This window comes from Dendrobates tinctorius, unplaced genomic scaffold (genome assembly GCF_039654945.1).
Source record: "Dendrobates tinctorius isolate UK_male_01 unplaced genomic scaffold, ASM3965494v1 ptg000211l, whole genome shotgun sequence".
In the NCBI taxonomy this organism is placed as follows: domain Eukaryota; kingdom Metazoa; phylum Chordata; class Amphibia; order Anura; family Dendrobatidae; genus Dendrobates; species Dendrobates tinctorius.
This window is the reverse complement of record NW_027361878.1, coordinates 5,329,484-5,353,469: the sequence shown is the minus strand read 5'-3', so window position 1 is coordinate 5,353,469 and position 23,986 is coordinate 5,329,484. Positions and strand designations below refer to the sequence as shown.

At 47.0% G+C, this 23,986-nt stretch overlaps 2 protein-coding genes across 2 annotated transcripts in view; both read left to right on the top strand.

Moving 5' to 3' along the window:
- LOC141058204 (intestinal mucin-like protein) overlaps positions 1 to 23,986 on the top strand; it is a 219,251-nt gene that overhangs the window by 69,002 nt on the left and 126,263 nt on the right. The window contains exon 3 of the mRNA XM_073554351.1: positions 11,865 to 12,274. Within this exon, the coding sequence (XP_073410452.1) occupies positions 11,865 to 12,274 (410 nt within the window). The remainder of the gene's footprint in view (positions 1 to 11,864; positions 12,275 to 23,986) is intronic.
- LOC141058444 (uncharacterized) lies at positions 3,419 to 11,430 on the top strand. Its single transcript, XM_073554697.1, has 2 exons — positions 3,419 to 5,991; positions 11,384 to 11,430. The coding sequence occupies exons 1-2, from the start codon at positions 3,459 to 3,461 to the stop codon at positions 11,428 to 11,430; spliced, it is 2,580 nt and encodes an 859-aa protein (XP_073410798.1). The 5' UTR covers positions 3,419 to 3,458.

Below are 23,986 nucleotides of genomic sequence, written 5' to 3'. Positions count from 1 at the left end.
GGTGTACAGAAGGGAATAGGGATAGGGACTGTAGGGATGTTGGGAAGGGGCTGGGTTTATGAAGTGAATAAACCACATGAACTTTGGGAAGAACCTGTCTCATGATTGTCCCCCGCTGCACCTAAGCGAATCACATCCCTACAATATATACAACATACATACATACATGCTACATATATACAACATACATGCTACATTCATACAACATACATACATACATACTACATACTACATACATGCTTCATATATACTACATTCATACAACATACATACTACATACATAATACATACATACTACATTCTTACAACATACATACTACATACAACATACTACATACATGCTTCATATATACTACATTCATACAACATACATACATACTACATACTACATACATGCTTCATATATACTACATTCATACAACATACATACTACATACAACATACATACTACATACTACATTCTTACAACATACATATATACTACATACTACATACATACTACATATATACTACATTCATACAACATACATACAACATACATACATACTACATACATACAACATACATATATACTACATACATAGATACATACAAACAACATGCTACAGACATACAACATACATACTGCATACAATACATTCATACAATACATACATAGACATACAGTACATATAACATAGAGTACATACTCGCCAATACTTGTCACTTTGATCCCCGAAGCCAGTGTCATCTAAGGAAAAATATGAAAATAACAAACGAAAATAACAAACCACCAAATACTACTTGATCCGCAGAAATCCACGAGTGAGTGTCCCACGCCGATCTCCCGTGGAGAGCAGCAGCATCAGCTGATGCGACCGCTCTCTACGGGGCTCAGGAATCCAGTGTTGGGAGGTAGGTATCCTTCCGCACTGTATTCCTCCACCACTGCAAAAAAATAGTCCCTGGTCTCACTTTATGGCAAATGCTGCATGGGAACTTTTTCACACAGCAATGCCAAAAGTGAGACTAGAGACTATTTTTTTACAGTAGTGGAGGAATACAGTGCGGAAGGATACCTACCTCCCGACACTGGATTCCTTGAGCCCCTAGAGAGCGGTCGCATCAGCTGATGCTGCTGCTCTCCATGGGAGATCGGCGTGGGACCCTCGTGGATTTCTGCGGATCAGGGTAAGTATATGGCTTGTTATTTTCATATTTTTCCTTAGATGACACTGGCTTCGGGGAACAATGTGACAAGAATTGGTGAGTATGTACTCTATGTTATATGTACTGTATGTATATGTATGTATTGTATGAATGTATTGTATGTTGTATGTATGCAGTATGTAGATGCATGTATGTTGTATGTCTGTAGCATGTTGTATGTATGTAGTATATATGTATGTTGTATGAATGTAGTATATGTAGCATCTATGTATGTTGCATGAATGTAGTATATATGTAGCATGTATGTAGTATATATGTATGTTGTATATATGTAGCATGTATGTATGTTGTATGTATGTAGCATGTATGTAGTATGTATATATGTAGTATATATGTAGTATGTATATATGTAGTATGTATGTATTATGCATATATGTAGTATGTAGTATGTATATATGTAGTATGTATGCAGTATGTATATATGTAGTATGTATGTAGTATGTATATATGTAGTATGTATGTAGTATGTATTGTGGTGTAGTTACCACTATGTCAGCTAGGGGGCGCTGTGTGGGTGTCCCAGGATGGGTGTACAGGCACATTCAGTGTGGTAACAGGAGCAGGGTCCTAAATGACCATTATGGGTCTCAAGGTGGGTGGCCTTGGGATGCAGGCTCCAGGGTGTATTGATCAGCAGAGGTACTGCTGATTTTTCTGTTACACTGTGTCAGGGAAGCCTGTGTGTGTCTATACAACCTTTAGTGATGTCATAGCCATGTGATCACCTGTGGGTGTGGTTACAGGGCTATGTAATTGAGGTGTTTGGCACATGTGAGAGTGTGAGAGTGTGTCTGTCTGAGTGTGGACAGACTTCCATGTGTCCAGGTGGGACACTACAGAGAGTGGCCTGTGTGCTAAGGAAGGAGAAGCCTTCCTGGGTCTGCGGCTGCAGATAGAGCGCTGCTCGGGACATTGCCCTGGCCTATGTATATTAGTTGTATATGGGGAAGACTACACCTCCCATCATGTGCTGAGACTCTCGGTCCGAGTCTAAAGCCACGGACGTTTATGATCTTTTGTGCCTAAGCTAGTGGCTATTTTGGTGATACGCTGGTTTATGGAGCAAATAAACCTCATGAACTTTGGGAAGAACCTGCCTCATGTTTGTCTCCCGCTGCACCTGAGCAAGTCACATCCCTACAATTGGTGACACACTACGGGCAGCGACTCCCAGAAGCACGTGTGGCAGCGCTGGCGATTCTGAGCCAGGAGAGCAGACGGTCTGACAACCGTGAGTAATACTGACCGAGGTCAGAGAAAGTGACTATTAATATTTGTGGGATACCTCTGAGGAGAAGAGGCGTCCAGGAACCTGTGTGGCCGACACAGGTAACAGACAGGAGTCTGTGTGGCACTGACCAGGGTCAGTGAGAGACTGTGTTCCTGGAGGGTTCAGTGAGCAAGGTCCTGGAGGGACAGTGTTGGGAAGAGCCCTGAAGCACGTGCTATGACTTTGGACCTGGTGAGGCGTGTGTTGGGCAGTCTCAGGTGGAGACGGATGTCCTGAAGAGCACCCGCTGAGCCCCTGGACCTGGTGAGGCTGGTGTGTTGGGAGACCCTGGGAGGAGGGCTGCTCCCTGAATAGCACCCGGTGCGCCCTGTGTGGTGGACGGTCTCAGGCGGAGACGGTACGTCCTGAATAGCGCATGGACAGGACATGTGAGAGACTGTGCATGTGTTTTTTTTTTTTCTCTTTTTTTTCTCTACAAAACCTAAAAGGTGCTTGCTGTGGCTCAGTGGGGTCACGAAGGTCTTGCAGCACAGGGACCTGGTGTTTTTTTTATGGATCTGCCCTGGGAGCATTGATAGCAGACGCTGTCTGGCTACACCATCCTGCTGCAGCTTTATGGAGTGTAACTAAGCGGATACAGTAGTTGTGGCTTTACACAACTATTAAGGGTGAGTACCCTGTATTATTGCTTCATAACCCATTATACCTGCACTGGTAAGGCCCTATGGGTGCACTTTTGTGGCTTTTTTTATCTTTAAGGGTGACAAGCGGCTTCCAGTAACCCGGCGGGGTTACGAAGGTGACAAACGGCTTCCGGTGGATCGGCGGGTCCACGAAGATGGCGCAGCAGGAGCTGCAGTGACACCAGCCGCTGTGTATGTGTGTGAACAGCAGCCGGAGGTGCCGGTGATCAGTGACAGCAGGAGCTGTGGTGGTGCCAAGCAAAGACTTGTGTGGTATCATTAAAAGACAAACTGTACTGTGTGAACTGTGGCCTAAGAGGTTCTGCAGGACGGACATGGGGAAATCCCAAAAGGGGGCGGTGACCCAAAAGGGGGCGGTGACCCAAATTGGAGTGGTAACCCAAAAAGGGGTGGAGTTCCAAAAGGGGGCGGTGACCCAAATTGGAGTGGCAACCCAAAGTGGGGTGGTGGTCCAGAAAGGGGCCAAGTGTGAAGAAGTGACAACACTGGGTGACTCAGTAGATATGTCTGGAGTACTGCAGTGTATGTGCAGGTCTTTTTCAGAATGTGGAATATCCTTTCCGGGTAGTAATGATGGGCCACAGATGTGTACAGTGATGCTGCACCGGGAAGGAGCCTTTGGTCGGCTGGACTCAGAGAGTCAGGTGACTCTGACAGGAACGCCTCTCGTTTTCTCTCTGACCGAGAAAAACGTCAGGGTTCGCTGTAAACACGGGGTCACGGTGAACTACGCAGTAGACACAGTAGTGTTTGAGGGGACCAAAGGTGGTGAGTGCCAAGGTAGAGGGATACCACGGGACTTAGTCTATGCCTGGGAGAGGGGCCGGGACTTTCTTTTGTTTGATGACATTTGGTCGGATGATGGAGATGCTTCGACTGTGGGGCCAGCAGACACTGAGACAGTGACGGCTCCTGACATGGACAGGTCAGAGGTAGAACTGACCAGAGGAAGAAGTACATCTGCCCAACTGACGGACCTGACGTCTCGTGATAAGACAGATGGTGGGCTGGGAGTTGAGACGACTGGACTAGACACATTGGTGCTGGACGGTAACTGGAGGGTTCACTCGACTGGGGTGACTGACCCAGTGGTACCCTTTAACGATATAATTAAAGAGGTAGTGGTGCGACATGTGATGGACAAAAGAGAGCAGGATCGTGAGATACAGCTGATAAAGGAGACTGTAACAGAACATGTCGAACGGGAAAGAGTCCTAAGGCAAGCAGCCGAGCACAGAGTGGATGAGCTGGAGAAGGAAGTCTCTGAGCTCAGAGGTCACCTGTCAGCGTGTAAAACCATGAACAAGACCCTGTTGGAAGATATGGAGGTGCTCAGAGAGGCCCAAGAGAAGCATCAACAGGAGATTCTCAGGAGAGAGGATCAGCGTCGCTACCTGGCAGAGGAGCGAGATAAAGTTCTGCAAGAACTCAGTGGAGTAGTAAAAGGTCTTCTACAGGAGAAGTGGATGGGCGAAGACGTACAGCGGCCTTGCCCGACTGATAGCAAGGCAGAACTGAAAAAACCCATCTTGGAAAAGGGTCCTGAAGACTGTAAATCTCAGGAAGATGGTGAGCCAAGAGCTGCACAAGACAGTCATCCGGTCTTGGCAGATACCTTGAGGGAAGTGTCCGTGGGGAACCCAGAGCCATCTGTCCAGGATGAGAGCAAGTCCATGACCTTCAAGTGCGTGATGGAGGTACCCGAAGACGTGCGAGAAGCGTGTGCCAGCGAAGGTGTGCATGAGACCTTTAAAAAGGCAGTAAAGGCCTATAGTGTGAGCTGGGCACCAGAAACAAACCAGTTGGTGATACTGGCAGAAACGGAAGACACAGAGAGAAGGGTGGCTGTCCTGAAGGAGATGCACCTACAATGTCTCCGCACGAAACAGATGCTCGTGGAGCGTAATAAGAAAGCCGCTCGACGTCTGGAGCTTGCAAGGGAGGCTCAAAGTCGGCTGGGCTTTGTGGAAGACATAATTCCGGTACCCAGAAATCTGGTGGGGAAAGTCGTTGGCAGACTTGGAAAGGTGATGCAGGAGATGGTGAATCGATCCTGTGTGAAGAGAGTGAGGATCCCACCTGCTGGTGAAATCCAAGTCGTTATTGAAGATGACATGGTTCCTGTCATTGTGGTTGGTTCAGTGGAAAGCATTGGGAAGCTTCGCATGCTCCTGGAATATCGGGTAGCGTACCTGAAGGAGATTGAGCAGCTAAGACAGGATCGACTGCAGATGAATGAGCAGATAGAGAACGTCAGGTGGCGTCCCTCTCCAACCCAAGGTGTAAGGACCCGAAGGGATCCTCCAAGGAATGAAAGGACAGGTAGTCGAAGGCAACAACGTCGAGAGTCCGCAAGTGGCCGTTCTAATCTTAGTAACATAGGCACGAGACTCGGTGGTGGACGTAGCGACAGAGGGTCAGACTCAGACCAGCCAGTTAGCCCAACTGGACGTGGGACTCATGACCGTACGAACCGGGAGAGTCAGCTAGTGAGAGAAAGGTCGGGTGACGGAGCGCACTGCAGACAGGTGGAGACTAAAGAGTGTCTGGTCACACTGATGGACGTTCACGGGAAGGCCAAAGCCCAAGGCCGAGATACTGACCGCTGGGGGCAGGGGAGGCCTAACGTAAATATGCAGTATGACTACCGAAACAGACGGAGATGGTCCTCCCGACTGGTAGGGCAAGGTGACATGGGTGCCAGGTCTCAATATCCCTGGGTGATGTCATGTGTTCAACCCCACAAGTTTGAACAGAGGGGGGAGGTATGTGGTGTAGTTACCACTATGTCAGCTAGGGGGTGCTGTGTGGGTGTCCCAGGACGGGTGTACAGGCACATTCAGTGTGGTAACAGGAGCAGGGTCCTAAATGACCATTATGGGTCTCAAGGTGGGTGGCCTTGGGATGCAGGCTCCAGGGTGTATTGATCAGCAGAGGTACTGCTGATTTTTCTGTTACACTGTTTCAGGGAAGCCTGTGTGTGTCTATACAACCTTTAGTGATGTCATAGCCATGTGATCACCTGTGGGTGTGGTTACAGGGCTATGTAATTGAGGTGTTTGGCACATGTGAGAGTGTGAGAGTGTGTCTGTCTGAGTGTGGACAGACTTCCATGTGTCCAGGTGGGACACTACAGAGAGTGGCCTGTGTGCTAAGGAAGGAGAAGCCTTCCTGGGTCTGCGGCTGCAGATAGAGCACTGCTCGGGACATTGCCCTGGCCTATGTATATTAGTTGTATATGGGGAGGACTACACCTCCCAGCATGTGCTGAGACTCTCGGTCCGAGTCTAAAGCCACGGACGTTTATGATCTTTTGTGCCTAAGCTAGAGGCTATTTTGGTGATACGCTGATTTATGGTTTATGGAGCAAATAAACCTCATGAACTTTGGGAAGAACCTGCCTCATGTTTGTCTCCCGCTGCACCTGAGCGAGTCACATCCCTACAGTATATATGTAGTATGTATGTAGTATGTATGTAGTATGTATATATGTACTATGTATGTATATATGTACTATGTATGTAGTATGTATGTATGTAGTATGTATGAAGTATATGTGTAGTATGTATTATGTAGTATGTATGTAGTATGTATATATGTAGTATGCATGTATGTAGTATGTAGTATGAATATATGTAGTATGTATGTATGTGTATATATGTATGTAGTATGTATATATGTAGTATGTACTATGTATGCATGTAGTATGTATGTAGTATGTATGTAGTATGTTTTTTTTTTTTACGTTCAACACATTAGCCGGATGATGGGACTACTACTGTCCCATCAATTGGCTAATGTGTCAATCGCTGTCAGTGTAGCAGGCATCGCCCGATGGGACTTCTAGTCCCATCCAACGATGCCTGCACACACACAAGCCCCCCGGCAGGCCCGTACAGACCCCCGCAGCCGGCACAGGCACCCAGCAGGCCCGCACAAAATACCGGCAGCCGGCACAGGCACCCGGCAGGCCCGTAAGACCACCGGCAGCCGGCACAGGCACCCGGCAGGCCCGTACAGACCACCGGCAGCCAACACAGGCCCCCCGAGAGGCCCGTACAGACCACCGGCAGTCGGCACAGACCCCCCGCAGTCGGCACAGACCGAGCATCATGATGCGCACAGACCGCGCATCATGATGACGTTATTTCAGCAGCCAATCACAGCCATGCCAATAGTTAACATGCCTAACAGGATGTGCCAACACTTCTGAGGATTCCCATTGGCTGAATCAAATCGAGCAGGCTGATAGCTTTATGGGAACTTCCGATTCCGGTATCCGATACGAAAAAAGTATCGGAAGTCAGTATCGGAATTCCGATACAGCTAATATCAGCCGATACCCGATACTTGCGGTATCGGAAAGCTCAACACTAGCTACAAACAATTTTAAAGTCAGGTCCCTTACTGTATGACGTTAATAACAGAAGAATTTTTTATGTCCTCTGGATCAGGCTTCTATAACAGACTAGATGCAACAAACTATTTTAAAGAAAAATCACAGAAAAAAGGTGCTTACCTGCCAAGGCTTCCAAACAAATGCACTATCAGGGTGCAGTGGGCCCGATTAAAGATCGCAGAAACACAGGTGCAGCAATACCGATACAACAATCACTCTCAGCCTGCCAATCCATGGAGGGGGTGATTGCTCGGCATATTAGTGTACAAAGGATAATATGTGTGCGGCGCTATTCACATGCAGATAATGATAGCCTATTAGTAACGCCTATACTATTAGGTTAGTCGGGCTGCCCAGTGCTAACCAAAATGCATCCTGTGTGAATAGTGGCCACGGTGATTTCAGCAGCCAGTGACACAGGCCGTTGTGTCAGGATATTTTGGGTGTTTCCTGTGCCCTGATTGACTAGCTGCAATGTGCAGACATTAAGTTAGGAAAAAAAATGACTGTTTACAAGAACGCTGCACCTCTGAGCTCTGCAAATGGTGCGCCCTGCGGGGCCTGGGGGTACTCGGTACCGGGCCCGTCGACTTCAATGAGGGACGGTGTCACGGCGGCGGCGACCCGGTCCGTGACCCAGGGGCGTCCAGTAATAAAATAGGGGAAAGTTGAGTGGTATTTATGTGGTAAAAATGAAGATAAAGTTTATAGATGGTTAAATACGTGACGCCACCTGTGGTATTCTAGTCAGAGGTGACCAGCGCTGCGGTGTTGCTTCTCTGGGATGGATGTTGGGCGCAGCTATGATGTTGTAGCCCTCCACAGGTAGGGCTGTAGTCCCAGGGCAAAGATGTTAAATTGCTAGTCAAAATGCCTGTAAATGTTGGGATGCAGATAAATGAGAGAAAGACACAGAAAGGTGCAGTTTCTTTACCTTTTACTTGAAAGTGGTTGCAATCTGGAGTACCACATACAGGTGATGGAATGAGTCCGGCTCGCATGGAGGCATTCAGGGGATCCACCTTGCCGGGTGGGGATTTAGGACCTTCCTTTCTGCGCTTTGTGTGTGGGTCTCCACTGTTTATAACTAAGCTGCGACCCTCTATTGCGTGATGATTTCACTAACCTGTACGGCTGTCAGCGTGAGCCTATTCCACAGGTACCGTCCTTTTCACCGTCGGCCCCGGGCTCCTTATCTGCTGTCGTGCCCTCAGGTGTTCAATGTCGCACAGGAATCTACAATTTCCTGTACTTTCAGATTCGGCTATCAGAACTTACAGCTCCTGACCACCAAAGACTCTGATGACCCTTTTCTTCCTATTAGCGCTTCGCTCAGGGATCTGCTACATGCAGTATTTTAGCTTCCCAGAGCCTATCTGTCTCTGCTCGTGTCCTTTCCCTCTTGTCAGATCAGCTGCCTGTCTTGAACTGCTCACAGATCAGCTCCCCGTCTTGAACTGACTGGACCTTCCAGAAAAGATCACTTTACCTCACGTTTTAACTGCCTTGTCATTGCTCCTCACAGCTGCTATCGTTTCCATGACAACTCCCTCAGCTGACTCACCAACCCCCTCTGCTGGCCAGAATTTATAAGGCATCTCCCTTTTCTGACCTGCAGCAGGAATTGTGATTTAATCTATTACCTGGCATGAGGGCCCCTTTCTGCCTCCAAGCATGACTTCACCTCTTAGAGGGAGGCAATGTCACTGTGACAACCGAACTCTGGGGTGTCACACAAACACCCTCCCCTCATCAAACACGTGCCAAATGCTCATGATACACCACCATTATCGCTGCTGTAGTGCTGAAAATACTTTTGGGCAATGCAAATATTTTCCTGCACTTTTATCGAATGTTACCGATTTTTACCGATTTTATAAAATTTTGCTCATGTTTCTGTTAGCGTGGGTGGTCTGGAGCCGGAAACTCCAGGAGTGGACCCTCTGGGCCGTGGCACCGAGGGACCCCGGGCGAGCTGCCAGGTGAAACCGACCCCTATACAGAGACCGTTAGGAGCAGGCCCAGGGGCACGAGCACGACAACAGCCGGTACTTAGAGGGACGGCTCAGGATGGACTGGAGTAGGACTGGGGGACTGAAGTGTAGATGACAGGACAGAGCTGGAACCAGGAGACAGGAATGGAGTAAGACAGTAGACCGGAACGTGGAGGGATGGCTGGAGCAAGAACACAGGAGAAAGGACCGGAGTAGTACGGCAGGACTGGAGTAGGATGGAACAGGAAAACCGGAGGCAGGGCTGGAGCAGGACGGCAGGATGAAACAGGAACACCGGAGGCAGGACTGGAGTAGGATGGAACAGGAACACCGGAGGCAGGACTGGAGTAGGATGGAACAGGAACACCGGTGGTAGGACTGGAGTAGGACAGCAGAACTGGAGCAGGATGGAACAAGAACACCGGAGGTAGGACTGGAGTAGGACGGCAGGACTGGAGCAGGATGGAACAGGAACACCAGAGGCAAGACTGAAGTAGGACGGCAGGACTGGAGCAGGATGGAACAGGAACACCAGAGGCAGGACTGCGGAAGACAGCAGGGAACACAGATAGCAGGACTGAGAGGCTGCTGCAGGGAACAGGCGAGAACGGAGTGCAGGACTGCAGAGAGCACACGATGAAGCAAGACCCAGTGTCTAGGAACACAACGATCAGGCACCTCCCTCAGGAGGAAGCGGCCTGAAATGCTCCTGTCTGGTCTGCCATTGGTCAGGGAGGTGCTTCCGGGTCAGAGCATAGCCGGAGCACAAGAAGCAGGAGGGAGACGCAGCCGCGGCCTATGGCGCATGCGCATTGCATGCAGAGACGTCGCCGGCCGCGCGCCTGTCAGAGATAACCCGTTGGATGTCGGACGGCGGGGGGCTGCAGCGTGGGAGCGGTGGCTGGGTGAGTATGCAGAGACGGCGTGACAGTTTCCGATCACGAATCTGAATGTGCCATATTCGTGTCGAATTTGTCATGGTTTGAACAGGGTTCTTGCCCTGCACTCACAGGGTTAAGTGTACTTGGCCTCTTTCTGGATCTGGGAGGGGTATTTATACCCACGCTTTACCAGGGTTCTCTGTCAGCTATACTGTTCTGGCTGTGTGTCTGACCCCTGGTGTGCTTGTATACTGCATTGCTTGTTTGCTTCCCGTGTATGACCCGGTCTGTCCCCTCACTCTGTACTCCATCTCTCGTTTTGGTACTATTGTCATCTCCGGTTCTGACCTCCTGGCTTGGCTATCGTTACTCCGTTACAGTTTGTCCCTATTGTACCGTCTATTGCACGTTCTGGTTTTCTGATCTACTGCTACATCCTGACTCCCATTCTGCCTAACCCTTTGGTACTGTCGTGCGATCTCGTGCTTTGACCTCAGCTTGATCTGGCTTCTTTCTGTCTATGCCCCTTGGTAACATTGTCCAGTAGTTACCCTTGTAGGAGTTTTCCTCAGCTCCTAGCTCTCTGGAGTTTAGACCACGCCCTCAGCAGTCACATGCTTCAGGTCCTGTGAGTCTGGAGCATGTATCGTCACCACTGCTGCCCCGCTCCACAGGTATCTTTGTGCACAGCTTTTGTACTCAGGACACGCGCACTGGCTCAGTGAGCAAGTGCAGTGCGGTGTTCCTGACAGAATTTATATTTGGTGATCGTTTTCCGAACAAATTCACTCATCATTAAAATTGATAGCTGCTTTAAGAACTGTAATAATGGTCACCCAACTTTTTTAACCTTCATATACCTTTTCACAAGGAGGCATACAGAGGCTTTGATATTGGACTTCATACAAATGCTTTATGTATGTAGAGCATTCCCAGTTAGAATTAATGTTGTCTTTGCTATCCAGGTAGCCATACAACCTTCGTGCACTCCCGTCCAAGCGATATCTCCTAAGCCAAAGATCATATGGTAAATTTCAAGCCAGACTTTGCGTCAATCAAAAAACACCCATGTGAATTTCATCTCTAATTGCACTTGATTATCAATCGATAAATAGCCTGTGCCGAAGAACTGATTTTCACAGCTGCTTCATTTACTCTAAATGTTTCAAGAATTCCATATAAACTTTGGAAACTTCCTCTAATATCTCTAGATTAACTGTAAATGAGCACATAGAAGGTGATTGTTTAACACTTTGAGGATCAGGGCATACATTTGTCCCATAGTTTTAGACTGCCTCAAATATGATTGAATAAACTCATGGTTCGGAAAAGGCTAAAGCAGGAAGCCCATTACCAGTGATCTGCAAAAAGTATATTTTTCACTTGTAAAACATCTAGAAGTTACATATTGGCACTAAAAAGTCTTGTTATATTTTTCTATTACAGGTGAAACGGTAGCTTCTGGTGTTGCGTTTGAGACTTGGTGCTATGAAGTTATTTGCACCATGGAATGCATTATACATTTTAATCATGGGAATTGCTACTCATCCACCACCAAGATTTCTTCAACATCTACGCCAGAAACAAGTACTGAATCAACCACCACTCGACCTAGAACACACACTTCAGAAATCTCTACACCAGGAAGCACACCAACAACAATTTCCACCACAACAACAACAACAGAAAGCACTCCCACACCAGAGGTGACAACAACAACAGTAACCACATCTACCATCAGCACACCAAAAGAAACCACCACTACACCAACCATAACCACAACAACAAAGCCCACAACTACATCTATGGTTTCCACAAGCAAAAAACCTGGTTGCCCATTTGAACCATATCGTGAGGTGAGTGAATTTCATATGTATATGTTCATTTCCTATCTAGCTTTCATTATTGAAGCTGATGGGCCTTTACAGTCCCATTTTTCTAGTAAGACTGCAGTGCAATGTCATTTAGCCACTTGAATTTTATGCTTTCACAGAATACAATCAGCACCTAACGACAATACAAGAAATTAAATACATTTTTTTTTTTAAATATACCTATTTCCCCATCCATGAGGCACTGTGAATCTCTAAAAATGAACTGGCACTTGGGTTTTCATTGTGTTGCGGTAACTTAAAGAAGAAAGCAAAGAGGAGTTGAGAGAAGATGGGTCTAGCATTGTAACTACAAGTACTTCTGCCCCCTCATTGTTCCTGTGTCTTAAAAGTTTGGATAGATCTAACAGTTTGGGGTACATCTACAAATTGTTGAGCTGCTCCTCCTCTCTTTTTGCTCAACTTCCTGTAACCTATTTTCCAAGTAATAGAGCAGACAAATTTGCTTACATCTATTATTTCATAGATGACAAGAATGAAAAAATTGAAGACATGGATACTTTGTGGATGCCTTCCACGATGTCTATTATTGAACATGTCGATTTTCAGGAATTTATTAAACATGTGTTTTGAAGTGACATGCACTTGTTCCTCAGGAAACAACTACGTTTCCTGAGGAAAAGGTGCCTGTCACTTCGAAATACGTTGAATAAAAACCACATGTTTAATAAATTCATGAAATATTACGTCTTCAATAATCAGCAGATCGGGAGGTATCCACGAAATCTCTATATCTTCATTTCATCGGTTTGACAACCCGTGGATGAACAACAGCTGAACAACGTTCCAAAAGCGCATTACTTTATGGATCTAGTTAGCACAATTGCGTATATTTTTATAATTGTTTGTTGGCTAAGACCCTATTTGCGCTACTTACTAAGGATGAAAAAAAACACAAGTCTATCAAATCCAACCTCTAATCCCAATGTGTTGATTCAGAGGAAAGCAGTAAAGACAATAAGAGCCAATTTCCCCCACATTAGTTAAAATATTTCTACCAAACTCCAAAATATCAATGAGAATAAATTTGCCATGATTCGACTGGTGAATGATCTTGGACCAGGGGCACCTTTCCTGTTCCTAACACTAGGGGGCGCAGTAACTCACCCTATTCCCCGGGACACTTTAGAATGCGAAGATGTTGGGGCCTCTGCCCTTGCATTATCTAGAACAGCCCTTCATCTGTTCCCTTCCCCCACCCACAGAAGAGAGACACTATTGTGCACCGCAGTACACCAACCTGACAGACAGGGTAATAAAGACAAGGGTAAACTGAAAACCCCACACACAAAAAATATACACTCACATATAACAGAGGTATTCACCAGGGTGTGCAGGGAGGGAGAAGAAAGCAAGACAGGGAAGGAATTTCCAAGAGTACAAACCAGACAACAGTTGCTAATAAACTCCTCCAGCACTCATTCTCAAAACTAACTTCTCACACTACAATATCATGCAGCAATTGCTAACACTGATGAGGACTTGGTAATCAAGCCCAGATTTTATAGGGAAAAGGAGTGGCTAACTGTCCACAGCTGAATGTAGGAGTTTCAAATATAGCCGATTAACCCCTGTTCTGCTGGAAGAAATAAACACATTTAATACACTGGAGAAGTGCTTCTTCTCAGCATAGTAGGAGTAACCAGATGTTGCGGTCTTCTGGCTCTGCTCCATTGCGGTAACCTCACGACAGTACCTCCTCTTCTACGAAGGACCTCCGGAACCTCAGGCCCAGGTTTATCCAGGTGTGCAACATGAAAAGCCCGAACCAGTCTGGCCGCATGAACATCAAAGGCCTGTACCCACACGCTCTCCTCAGAACCATACCCCTTAAAATGTACCATGCAATGAAGTGACCAACGAACAAGACAAGAGTCTAAAGGCCCCGTCACACTAAAGGATGCACCAGCGATCCCAACAACGATACGACCTTGTCAGGATCGCTGGTGCCTCGCTACATGATCGCTGGTAAGCTGTCAAACAGGCAGACTCACCAGCGATCCGGACCAGCAAGGACGCTGGTATCTAATGTAAATAAGGTAATTAAGCTAGCACGTCACTTAGTTACCTGCTGTGTATCTTGGATACCAGCGTGGTCTCGCGAGCACGCTGGTATCTAAGGTACACAGCGGTTAACTAAGTGACACGCGCGCTGTTATGATTGAGTCACCGTAGGAGGCAAAAATAGAAATGCTAGCTAAGTCCAGAAAACCAGAGAAGTTGGCAGCTATCGGATTGCAGACCCCTGAACCTATCAACACAACTAGCAGTAGCCGTGGGGGGCTCCTACGATGCCCTAGGCCCCTCAATCACAGCTGGAAGACTACATAGCCTAAAGACAGAAAGGGAAAACTAAACTGCCCCAGAGCAGACCCCAAAGCAAAAGGCAGCCCCCCACATATAATGACGGTGAAGAAAGAAGAAAGAACAAACCACAAACAGAAAGATAGACTGAGCAAAGATGGGGCCCAAGCTAGCTTAGATAGGAAAGGACAGGAAGGCTGCTGTCTGCAATTCGTGAAAAACCCTATGAAAATAAGAGCCAACAAACTGACAGTAAAAAAGGCCCTGAAGACGCTAGGCTTCAAAAAAAGCTATGTCAGTACTCAGGAATATTCTGAAGACAGAGCAACAGGCAAAAGGAGATTCAGCTCACCCCAGCAGGGAATGGCAGAATCCAGAAAAGCAAGGAAAACAAAACACAATGCAAAAAGGCAAAGCAGAAATCTTAGCTTTAGATGAGCAGGAATCAGACTGGTTTCCTAGAAGTCCACAGAGAAATCACCCGCAGGCCAGAAGGGCGTCGGCAGCCTTATATCCAGTCACTAACTCCACTCAGCCTGTCATCATCATCAGCCCCAGGTGTTTGACAATCAGGCTCACTACCTTTCTTCACCAGAAGAGGGAGTTCCTCGGGCCTCAGTAGTGAAGGGGAAAATGAACTCACAACAGTACCTCCCCCTTGAGGAGGGGTCACCAAACCCTCAACCAAGCCACCAGGGCGATCAGGGTGAGCCCGATGAAAGGCACGCACCAATCTTTTGGCATGAATATCAGAAGCAGAGACCCAGGAATTATCCTCCTGACCATAACCCTTCCACTTAACCAAATACTGGAGTCTCTGTCTAGCCAGACGGGAATCCAGTACTTTCTCTACCTCATATTCCATGTTACCTTCAACCAATACAGGGTCTGGAGGTGCAACCCCCGGAACAACAGGTTCAACAAACCTCTTCAACAAAGATTTATGGAACACATTATGGATTTTAAATGTGACAGGAAGAGCCAAACGAAAAGAGACCGGATTAATAATCTCCAAAATCTTGTAAGGTCCAATAAATCTAGGCTTAAACTTAGGAGAAGCCACCTTCATAGCAATATTTTTTGATGATAACCACACCATATCACCAACCTTAACCCCTTCCTGACATGCGACGTACTATCCCGTCCACGGTACCCGGGCCCGTATGACCGTGGACGGGATAGTATGTCTACCGCGATCAGCGGTGCCCACGTGGTGAGCGCCGCTGATCGCGGCCGGGTGTCAGCTGATTATCACAGCTGACACCCGGCACTATGTGTCAGGGGCAGTCAGCAGAAACTGCTGCGGGTCCGCAGCAGTCAAAACCGCTGCGGAACCGCAGCAAAATCCGCAGCGTGTGCACACAGCCTTAGGGTTAGGGCTAGGGCTAGGGTTAGGGCTAGGGTTAGGGTTAGGGCTCAGATTAGGGTTAGGGGTGTGTTGGGGTTAGGGTTGGAGTTATAATTGGGGGTTTCCACTGTTTGGGCACATCAGGGGCTCTCCAAATGCAACATGGCGTCTGATCTCAATTCCAGCCAATTCTGAGTTGAAAAAGTCAAATGGTGCTCCTTCCCTTCCAAGCTCTGCCAGGCGCCCAAACAGTGTTTTACCCCCACATGTAGGGTATCAGCCTACTCAGGACAAATTGCAAAACAATTTTTGGGGTCCAATTTCTCCTGTTACCCTTAGGAAAATAAAAAATTGGGGGCAAAAATATCATTTTTGTGGAAAAAAATGATTTTTTTATTCTCACGTCCGAGTGTTATAAACTTCTGTGAAACACTTGGGGGTTCAAAGTGCTCACCACACATCTAGATAAGTTCCGTGGGGGGTCTAGTGTCCAAAATGGGGTCACTTGTGGGGAGTTTCAATAGTTTAGGTACATCAGGGGCTCTCCAAACGCACATGACACCCGCAGACCATTCCATCAAAGTCTGCATTCCAAAACGTCACTGCTTCCCTTCCGAGCCCCGACGTGGGCCCATACAGTAGTTTTCTCCCACATATGGGGTATCAGCATACTCAGGACAAATTGGACAACTTTTGGGATCCAATTTCTCCTGGTACCCTTGGGAAAATAAAAAAATGGTGACTAAAAGATCATGTTTGTGGAAAAAATACGAATTATTTATTTTCACGCCCGGGCATTATAAACTTCTGTGAAGCACTGGGGGGGTCAAAGTGCTCACCACACATCTAGATAAGTTCCTTAGGGGGTCTAGTTTCCAAAATGGTGTCATTTGTGGGGGATTTCCACTGTTTTGGTACATCAGGGGTTTTCCAAACGCGACATGGTGTCCGATCTCAATTCCAGCCAAAAACGTCAAATGGCGCTGCTTCCCTTCCGAGCTCTGCCATGCGCCCAAATAGTGGTTTACCCCCACATGTGGGGTATCAGCGTACTCAGGACAAATTGCACAATAACTTTTAAGGTCCTGTTACCCTTGGGAAAATAAAAATTGGGGTGAAAAGATCATTTTTGTGGAAAAAATATGATTTTTTAATTGTACCGCTGTACGTTATAAACTTCTGTAAAGCCCTTGTGGGTTCAAAGCTCTCACCACATATCTAGATAAGTTCCTTGGGGGGTCTAATTTCCAAAATGGGGTCACTTGTAGGGGGTTTCTACTGTTTAGGTACATCAGGGACTCTCCAAACGTGACATGGCGTCCGATCTGAATTCCAGCCAATTTTGCATTGAAAAAGTCAAACGGCGCTCCTTCTATTCTGAGCTCTGCCATGCGCCGAAACAGTCGTTCCCCCCCACAAATCAGGTATCAGCGTACTCAGGACAAATTGCACAATAACTTTTACAGTCCAATTTCTCCTGTTACCCTTGGTAAAATAAAAAAAATTGAACCTGAATATTTTTTTTGTGAAAAAAAGTTAGATGTTCATTTCTTTTTAAATATTCAAAAAAATTCCTGTGACGCACCTAATGGGTTAATAAACTTCTTGAATGTGGTTTTGAGCACCTTAAGGGGTTCAGTTTTTAGAATGGTGTCACTTTTGGGTATTTTCTATCATATAGACCCCTCAAAGTGGCTTCAAATGTGATGTGGTCCTAAAAATAAAATGGTGTTGTAAAAATGAGAAATCGCTGGTCAACTTTTAACCCTTATAACTTCCTAACAAAAAAAAATTTTGGTTCCAAAATTGTGCTGATGTAAAGTAAACATGTGGGAAATGTTACCTATCAAGTTTTTTGTGTGCCGTATCTCTGTGATTTAAGGGCATAAAAATTCAAAGTTGGAAAATTGCGAAATTTTCAAAATTTTTGCCAAATTTCCATTTTTTTCACAAATAAATGCAAGTTATTTGAATGAAATTTTACCACTAACATGAAGTACAATATGTCACGAGAAAACAATGTCAGAATCACCAGGATCAATGGAAGCGTTCCAGAGTTATGACCTCATAAAGGTACAGTGGTCAGAATTGTAAAAATTGGCCCGGTCATGAACGTGCAAACCACCCTTGGGGGTGAAGGGGTTAAACTGGGGACCAATGGTCCTATGTCGGTTGGAAAACCGCTGGGCCTTTTCCTGGGAGAGAGATAACTTATCCACCACTTGGTCCCAGATCTGGTGCATTCTCTCCACCACAGTGTCAACACCTGGGCAGGCAGAGGGCTCCACCTGCCCTGAAGAAAATCGAGGATGAAACCCAAAGTTACAAAAAAAAGGTGACATCAAAGTGGCAGAACTAGCTCTATTATTTAAAGCAAATTCGGCCAAGGGCAAAAATGAAACCCAATCATCCTGATCAGCAGAAATAAAACATCTCAAATATGACTCCAAGGTCTGGATTGTTCTCTCTGTCTGCCCATTGGTCTGAGGGTGAAAAGCAGAGGAGAAGGACAACTGAATTCCCAGCTTGGAACAGAAAGTTCTCCAAAATCTAGACACAAACTGGACTCCTCTGTCAGATACAATGTTCTCAGGAATCCCGTGCAAGCGAACCACCTGTTGTAAAAACAGGGGCACCAATTCAGAGGAAGACGGCAACTTAGGGAGTGGTACAAGATGAACCATCTTAGAGAACCTATCACAAATCACCCATCACTAGTGTTGAGCATTCCGATACCGCAAGTATCGGGTATCGGCCGATACTTGCTGTATCGGAATTCCGATACCGACTTCCGATATTTTTTCAATATCGGAATTCGGCATCGGAATCGGAAGTTCAAAGTTGATTGACAGCCTGACGTCATCATGATGCGCGGTGTGTGCGCATCATGATGCGCCGTCATTTCGGGCCTTCCGGGGGTCTCTGCCGGCCTGCCGGGGGGCTGTGTGGACTGCCCGGGGTCTGTACCGGCCTGCCGGGGGGCTGTGCCGGCCTGCCGGTGGTCTGTGCACCCTGTGGGAGTCTGTACCGGCCTGCCGGTGGTCTGTGCACCCTGTGGGAGTCTGTACCGGCCTGCCGGTGGTCTGTGCACCCTGTGGGAGTCTGTACCGGCCTGCCGGGGGGCTGTGCCGGCCTGCCGGTGGTCTGTGCACCCTGTGGGGGTCTGTACCAGCCTGCCGGGGGGCTGTGCCGGCCTGCCGGGGGGCTGTGCTGATGTCCGGGGGTCTGTGCAAGCATCGTCCGATGGGACTACAAGTCCCATCTGGCGATGCCTGCTACCATGACAGTGATTGACACATTAGCCAATGATGGGACAGTAGTAGTCCCATCATCCGGCTAATGTGTTAAATGTTAAAAAAAAAAAAAAAAAAATACTACATACATGCTACATACATACTACATATATACTACATGCTACATACATACTACATACATGCTACATGCTACATACATACTACATACATACTACATGCATGCTACATGCATGCTACATGCATGCTACATGCTACATACATACCACATACATACTACATACATACTACATGCTACATACATACTACATATATACTACATGCATGCTACATACATACTACATGCTACATACATACCACATACATACTACATACATGCTACATACATACTACATACATACTACATACATACCACATACATACTACATGCTACATACATACTACATGCATGCTACATGCATGCTACATGCATACTACATGCATACTACATACATACTACATACATACTACATACATACTACATGCTACATGCATGCTACATACATACATACTACATGCTACATACATACCTGCTACATACATACCACATATATACTACATACATACAATACATTCATACAATACATACATAGACATACAGTACATATAACATAGAGTAACATACTTACCAATACTTGTCACATTGTTCCCCGAAGCCATTGTCTTTTCCGAAATAAATATTAACATAACAAACCACAAAAATACTCACCCACGATCCGAAGCAGTCCACGAGTGTGTCCCACGACGATCTTGGGTAGAGAACTGCAGCATCAGCTGTTGCTGCCGTTCTCTACGGGCTGCAGGAATCCAATGACGGAAGGTAGGTATCCTTCTGCACTGTATTCCTCCGCCACTTAAAAAAAAAAAGTCCCTAGTCTCACTTTATGCCATTGCTGTGTGGGAATTTCCCACGCAGCAATGGCATAAAGTGAGACTAGGGACTTTTTTTTTTTTTAAGTGGCGGAGGAATACAGTGCGGAAGGATACCTACCTTCCGTCATTGGATTCCTGCAGCCCGTAGAGAACGGCAGCAACAGCTGATGCTGCAGTTCTCTACCCAAGATCGTCGTGGGACACACTCGTGGACTGCTTCGGATCGTGGGTGAGTATTTTTGTGGTTTGTTATGTTAATATTTATTCCGGAAAAGACAATGGCTTCGGGGAACAATGTGACAAGTATTGGTAAGTATGTTACTCTATGTTATATGTACTGTATGTCTATGTATGTATTGTATGAATGTATTGTATATGTGGTATGTATGTAGCATGTAGTATGTATGCAGTATGTATGTAGCATGCATGTAGCATGCAGTATGTATGTAGCATGCATGTAGTATATATGTAGTATGTATGTGGTATGTATGTAGCATGTAGTATGTATGTAGCATGCATGTAGCATGTATGTAGTATGTATGTAGCATGCATGTAGTATATATGTAGCATGTAGTATGTAGCATGCATGTAGTATATATGTAGTATGTAGTATGTATGTAGCATGCATGTAGTATGTATGTAGCATGTAGTATGTATGTAGCATGCATGTAGTATATATGTAGTATGTATGTAGCATGCATGTAGTATATATGTAGTATGTATGTAGCATGTAGTATGTATGTAGCATGCATGTAGCATGCATGTAGTATGTATGTAGCATGCATGTAGTATGTAGTATGTATGTAGCATGCATGTAGTATATATGTAGTATGTATGTAGCATATATGTAGTATGTAGCATGTATGTAGCATGTATTATATATGTGTTATGTATGTGGTATGTATGTAGCATGCATGTAGTATGTATGTGGTATGTATGTAGCATGCATGTAGTATGTATGTAGTATATATGTGGTATGTATGTAGCATGTAGTATGTATGTAGCATGCAGTATGTATGTAGCATGCATGTAGTATATATGTAGTATGTATGTTGCATGTAGTATTTATGTAGTATGAATGTAGCATGTATGTAGTATGTAGTATGAATGTAGCATGTATGTAGTATGCATGTTGTATGTATGTAGCATGTATGTAGCATGTAATTTTTTTTTTTTTTTTACATTCAACACATTAGCCGGATGATGGGACTACTACTGTCCCATCATTGGCTAATGTGTCAATCACTGTCATGGTAGCAGGCATCGCCCGATGGGACTTGTAGTCCCATCGGACGATGCCTGCACAGACCCCCGAAGCCTGCACAGACCACCGGCAGGCTGGCACAGCCCCCCGGCAGGCCGGCACAGCCCCCCGGAGCCTGCACAGCCCCCCGGCAGGCCGGCACAGCCCCCCGGCAGGCCGGCACAGCCCCCCGGAGCCTGCACAGCCCCCCGGCAGGCCGGCACAGCCCCCCGGCAGGCCGGCACAGCCCCCCGGCAGGCCGGCACAGCCCCCCGGCAGGCCGGCACAGCCCCCCGGCAGGCCGGCACAGACCACCGGAGCCTGCACAGACCCCCTGGCAGGCCGGCACAGCCCCCCGAAAGGCCCGTACAGACCCCAGAGAGGCTGTACAAGGCAAAAACAGGGTTTTTCTTATTCCGATACCGGAAGTCCCATAGACTTGAATGGGACTTCCGGTATCGGAATCGGCGATACCGATACTTTTTTTAAAGATCGGCCGATCCATTCCGATCCGATACTTTGAAGTATCGGACGGTATTGCTCAACTCTACCCATCACCCAAATAACAGTCATCCTTTGAGAGACAGGCATATCAGAGATGAAATCCATTGAAATATGGGTCCATGGCCTCTTGGGGACAGGCAAAGGCATCAACAACCCACTAGAGCGAGAACACGATTTAGACCGGGAGCACGTCCCACAGGACTGCACAAAATTCCTGACATCACGAGACAAGGAGGGCCACCAAAAAGACCGACTCACCAGATCTCTAGTACCAAAAATACCTGGATGACCAGCCAAAGCAGAGCAATGAACTTCAGACATCACTCTCTTCTTCCACTGGTCAGGAACATACAACTTTCCACTGGGATAACGCTCAGGTTTGTCCTCCTGGAACTCTTCCAGAGCACATCTCAAATCGGGCGAGATGGCAGAAAGAACTACCCTTTCGCCTAAGATGGTAGCAGGCTTGGTCACCACAGGAGAATCAGCAAAGAAGCTCCTAGAGAGGGCGTCAGCCTTGACATTCTTAGTTCCAGGAAGAAAAGAAACCACAAAATCAAAACGTGTAAAAAACAAGGCCCACCTAGCCTGTCTAGGGTTCAAGCGCTTAGCCGACTCTAGGTAAATCAAATTCTTGTGGTCAGTGAGGACCACGACTTGATGCTTAGCTCCCTCCAACCAATGTCTCCACTCCTCAAATGCCCATTTCATGGCTAACAGTTCCCGATTCCCCACATCATAGTTACGTTCAGATGGAGAGAACTTTCGGGAAAAGAAAGCACAGGGATTCATTTTAGATGTTACAGGATCCTTTTGGGGCAAAACAGCTCCTGCACCAATCTCAGAAGCATCCACCTCTACCTGGAACGGAAGTGAGACATCAGGTTGCCGCAAACCGGGGCGGAGGTGAATCTTCGCTTCAGCTCCTGAAAGGAAGAAACAGCCTCCGGAGACCAATTTAACACATCAGCACCCTTCTTAGGCCGGTTTCACATTAGCGCATTTTATGCGCGCGCACGGCCGGGGGTAGCTCCGCCCCCGATCCGGCTCTCTGCCCGGCGTGCCCGCCCCTTCCTTGTAGCGCCGCCTCCTAGCGGACAGCGGCGCCTGCGATCGGCGCACCCTATCTTTAGCATAGGGTGCGCCGATCGTGCGCAGGCCGTGCGCTAGTTGCGCTTTGACCTGCGCTGCGCACTTATGACGGTGCGCCGTGCGCGCCAAAATCCGAAAAGTTCGATTTTGGCGCGCACGGCGCACCGTCAAAAGTGCGCAGCGCAGGTCAAAGCGCAACTAGCGCACGGCCTGCGCACGATCGGCGCACCCTATGCTAAAGATAGGGTGCGCCGATCGCAGGCGCCGCTGTCCGCTAGGAGGCGGCGCTACAAGGAAGGGGCGGGCACGCCGGGCAGAGAGCCGGATCGGGGGCGGAGCTACCCCCGGCCGTGCGCGCGCTGAAAATGCGCTAGTGTGAAACCGGCCTTAGTCAAATCAGTCAATGGCTTGGCAATACTGGAAAATTTTGCTATAAATTTCCGATAAAAATTAGCAAAACCCAAAAACTTCTGGAGGGCCTTCAAAGAAGTGGGCTGAACCCAATCGTAAATGGCCTGTACCTTGGCCGGGTCCATTTCAATAGTTGACGGGGACAAAATAAATCCCCAAAAAAAAATCCTCTGTACTCCAAAAAGGCATTTAGATCCTTTGACATACAGGGAATTCTCCCTCAAGATCCGGAACACTGTCCGAATATGTTCCACATGAGAATCCCTGTCACGATCTGGTTCAGGTTGGAGCCAGTGTTATTGTAACCACTAGAGGGAGCAAGGCAGGAAGAGTAGTCAGGTGAAGCCGTAAGTCAGTACACTGGATAAGCAATACTTTAGCAATGGAGCAGGCAGATAACGAAGTCAGAGGAAAAGCCAGAAGTCGGTACACGGGATCAGCGATACTTAGCAGATGGAGCAGGCGGATAACGAAGTCAGAGGAAAAGCCAGAAGTCGGTACACGGGATCAGCGATACTTAGCAGATGGAGCAGCAGCAGCAGGAGAAGGAGCTTGACTACAGGCTGGAAGCACAATAATCACTCAATGAGGAAATGTACTGGCTGAGGTTA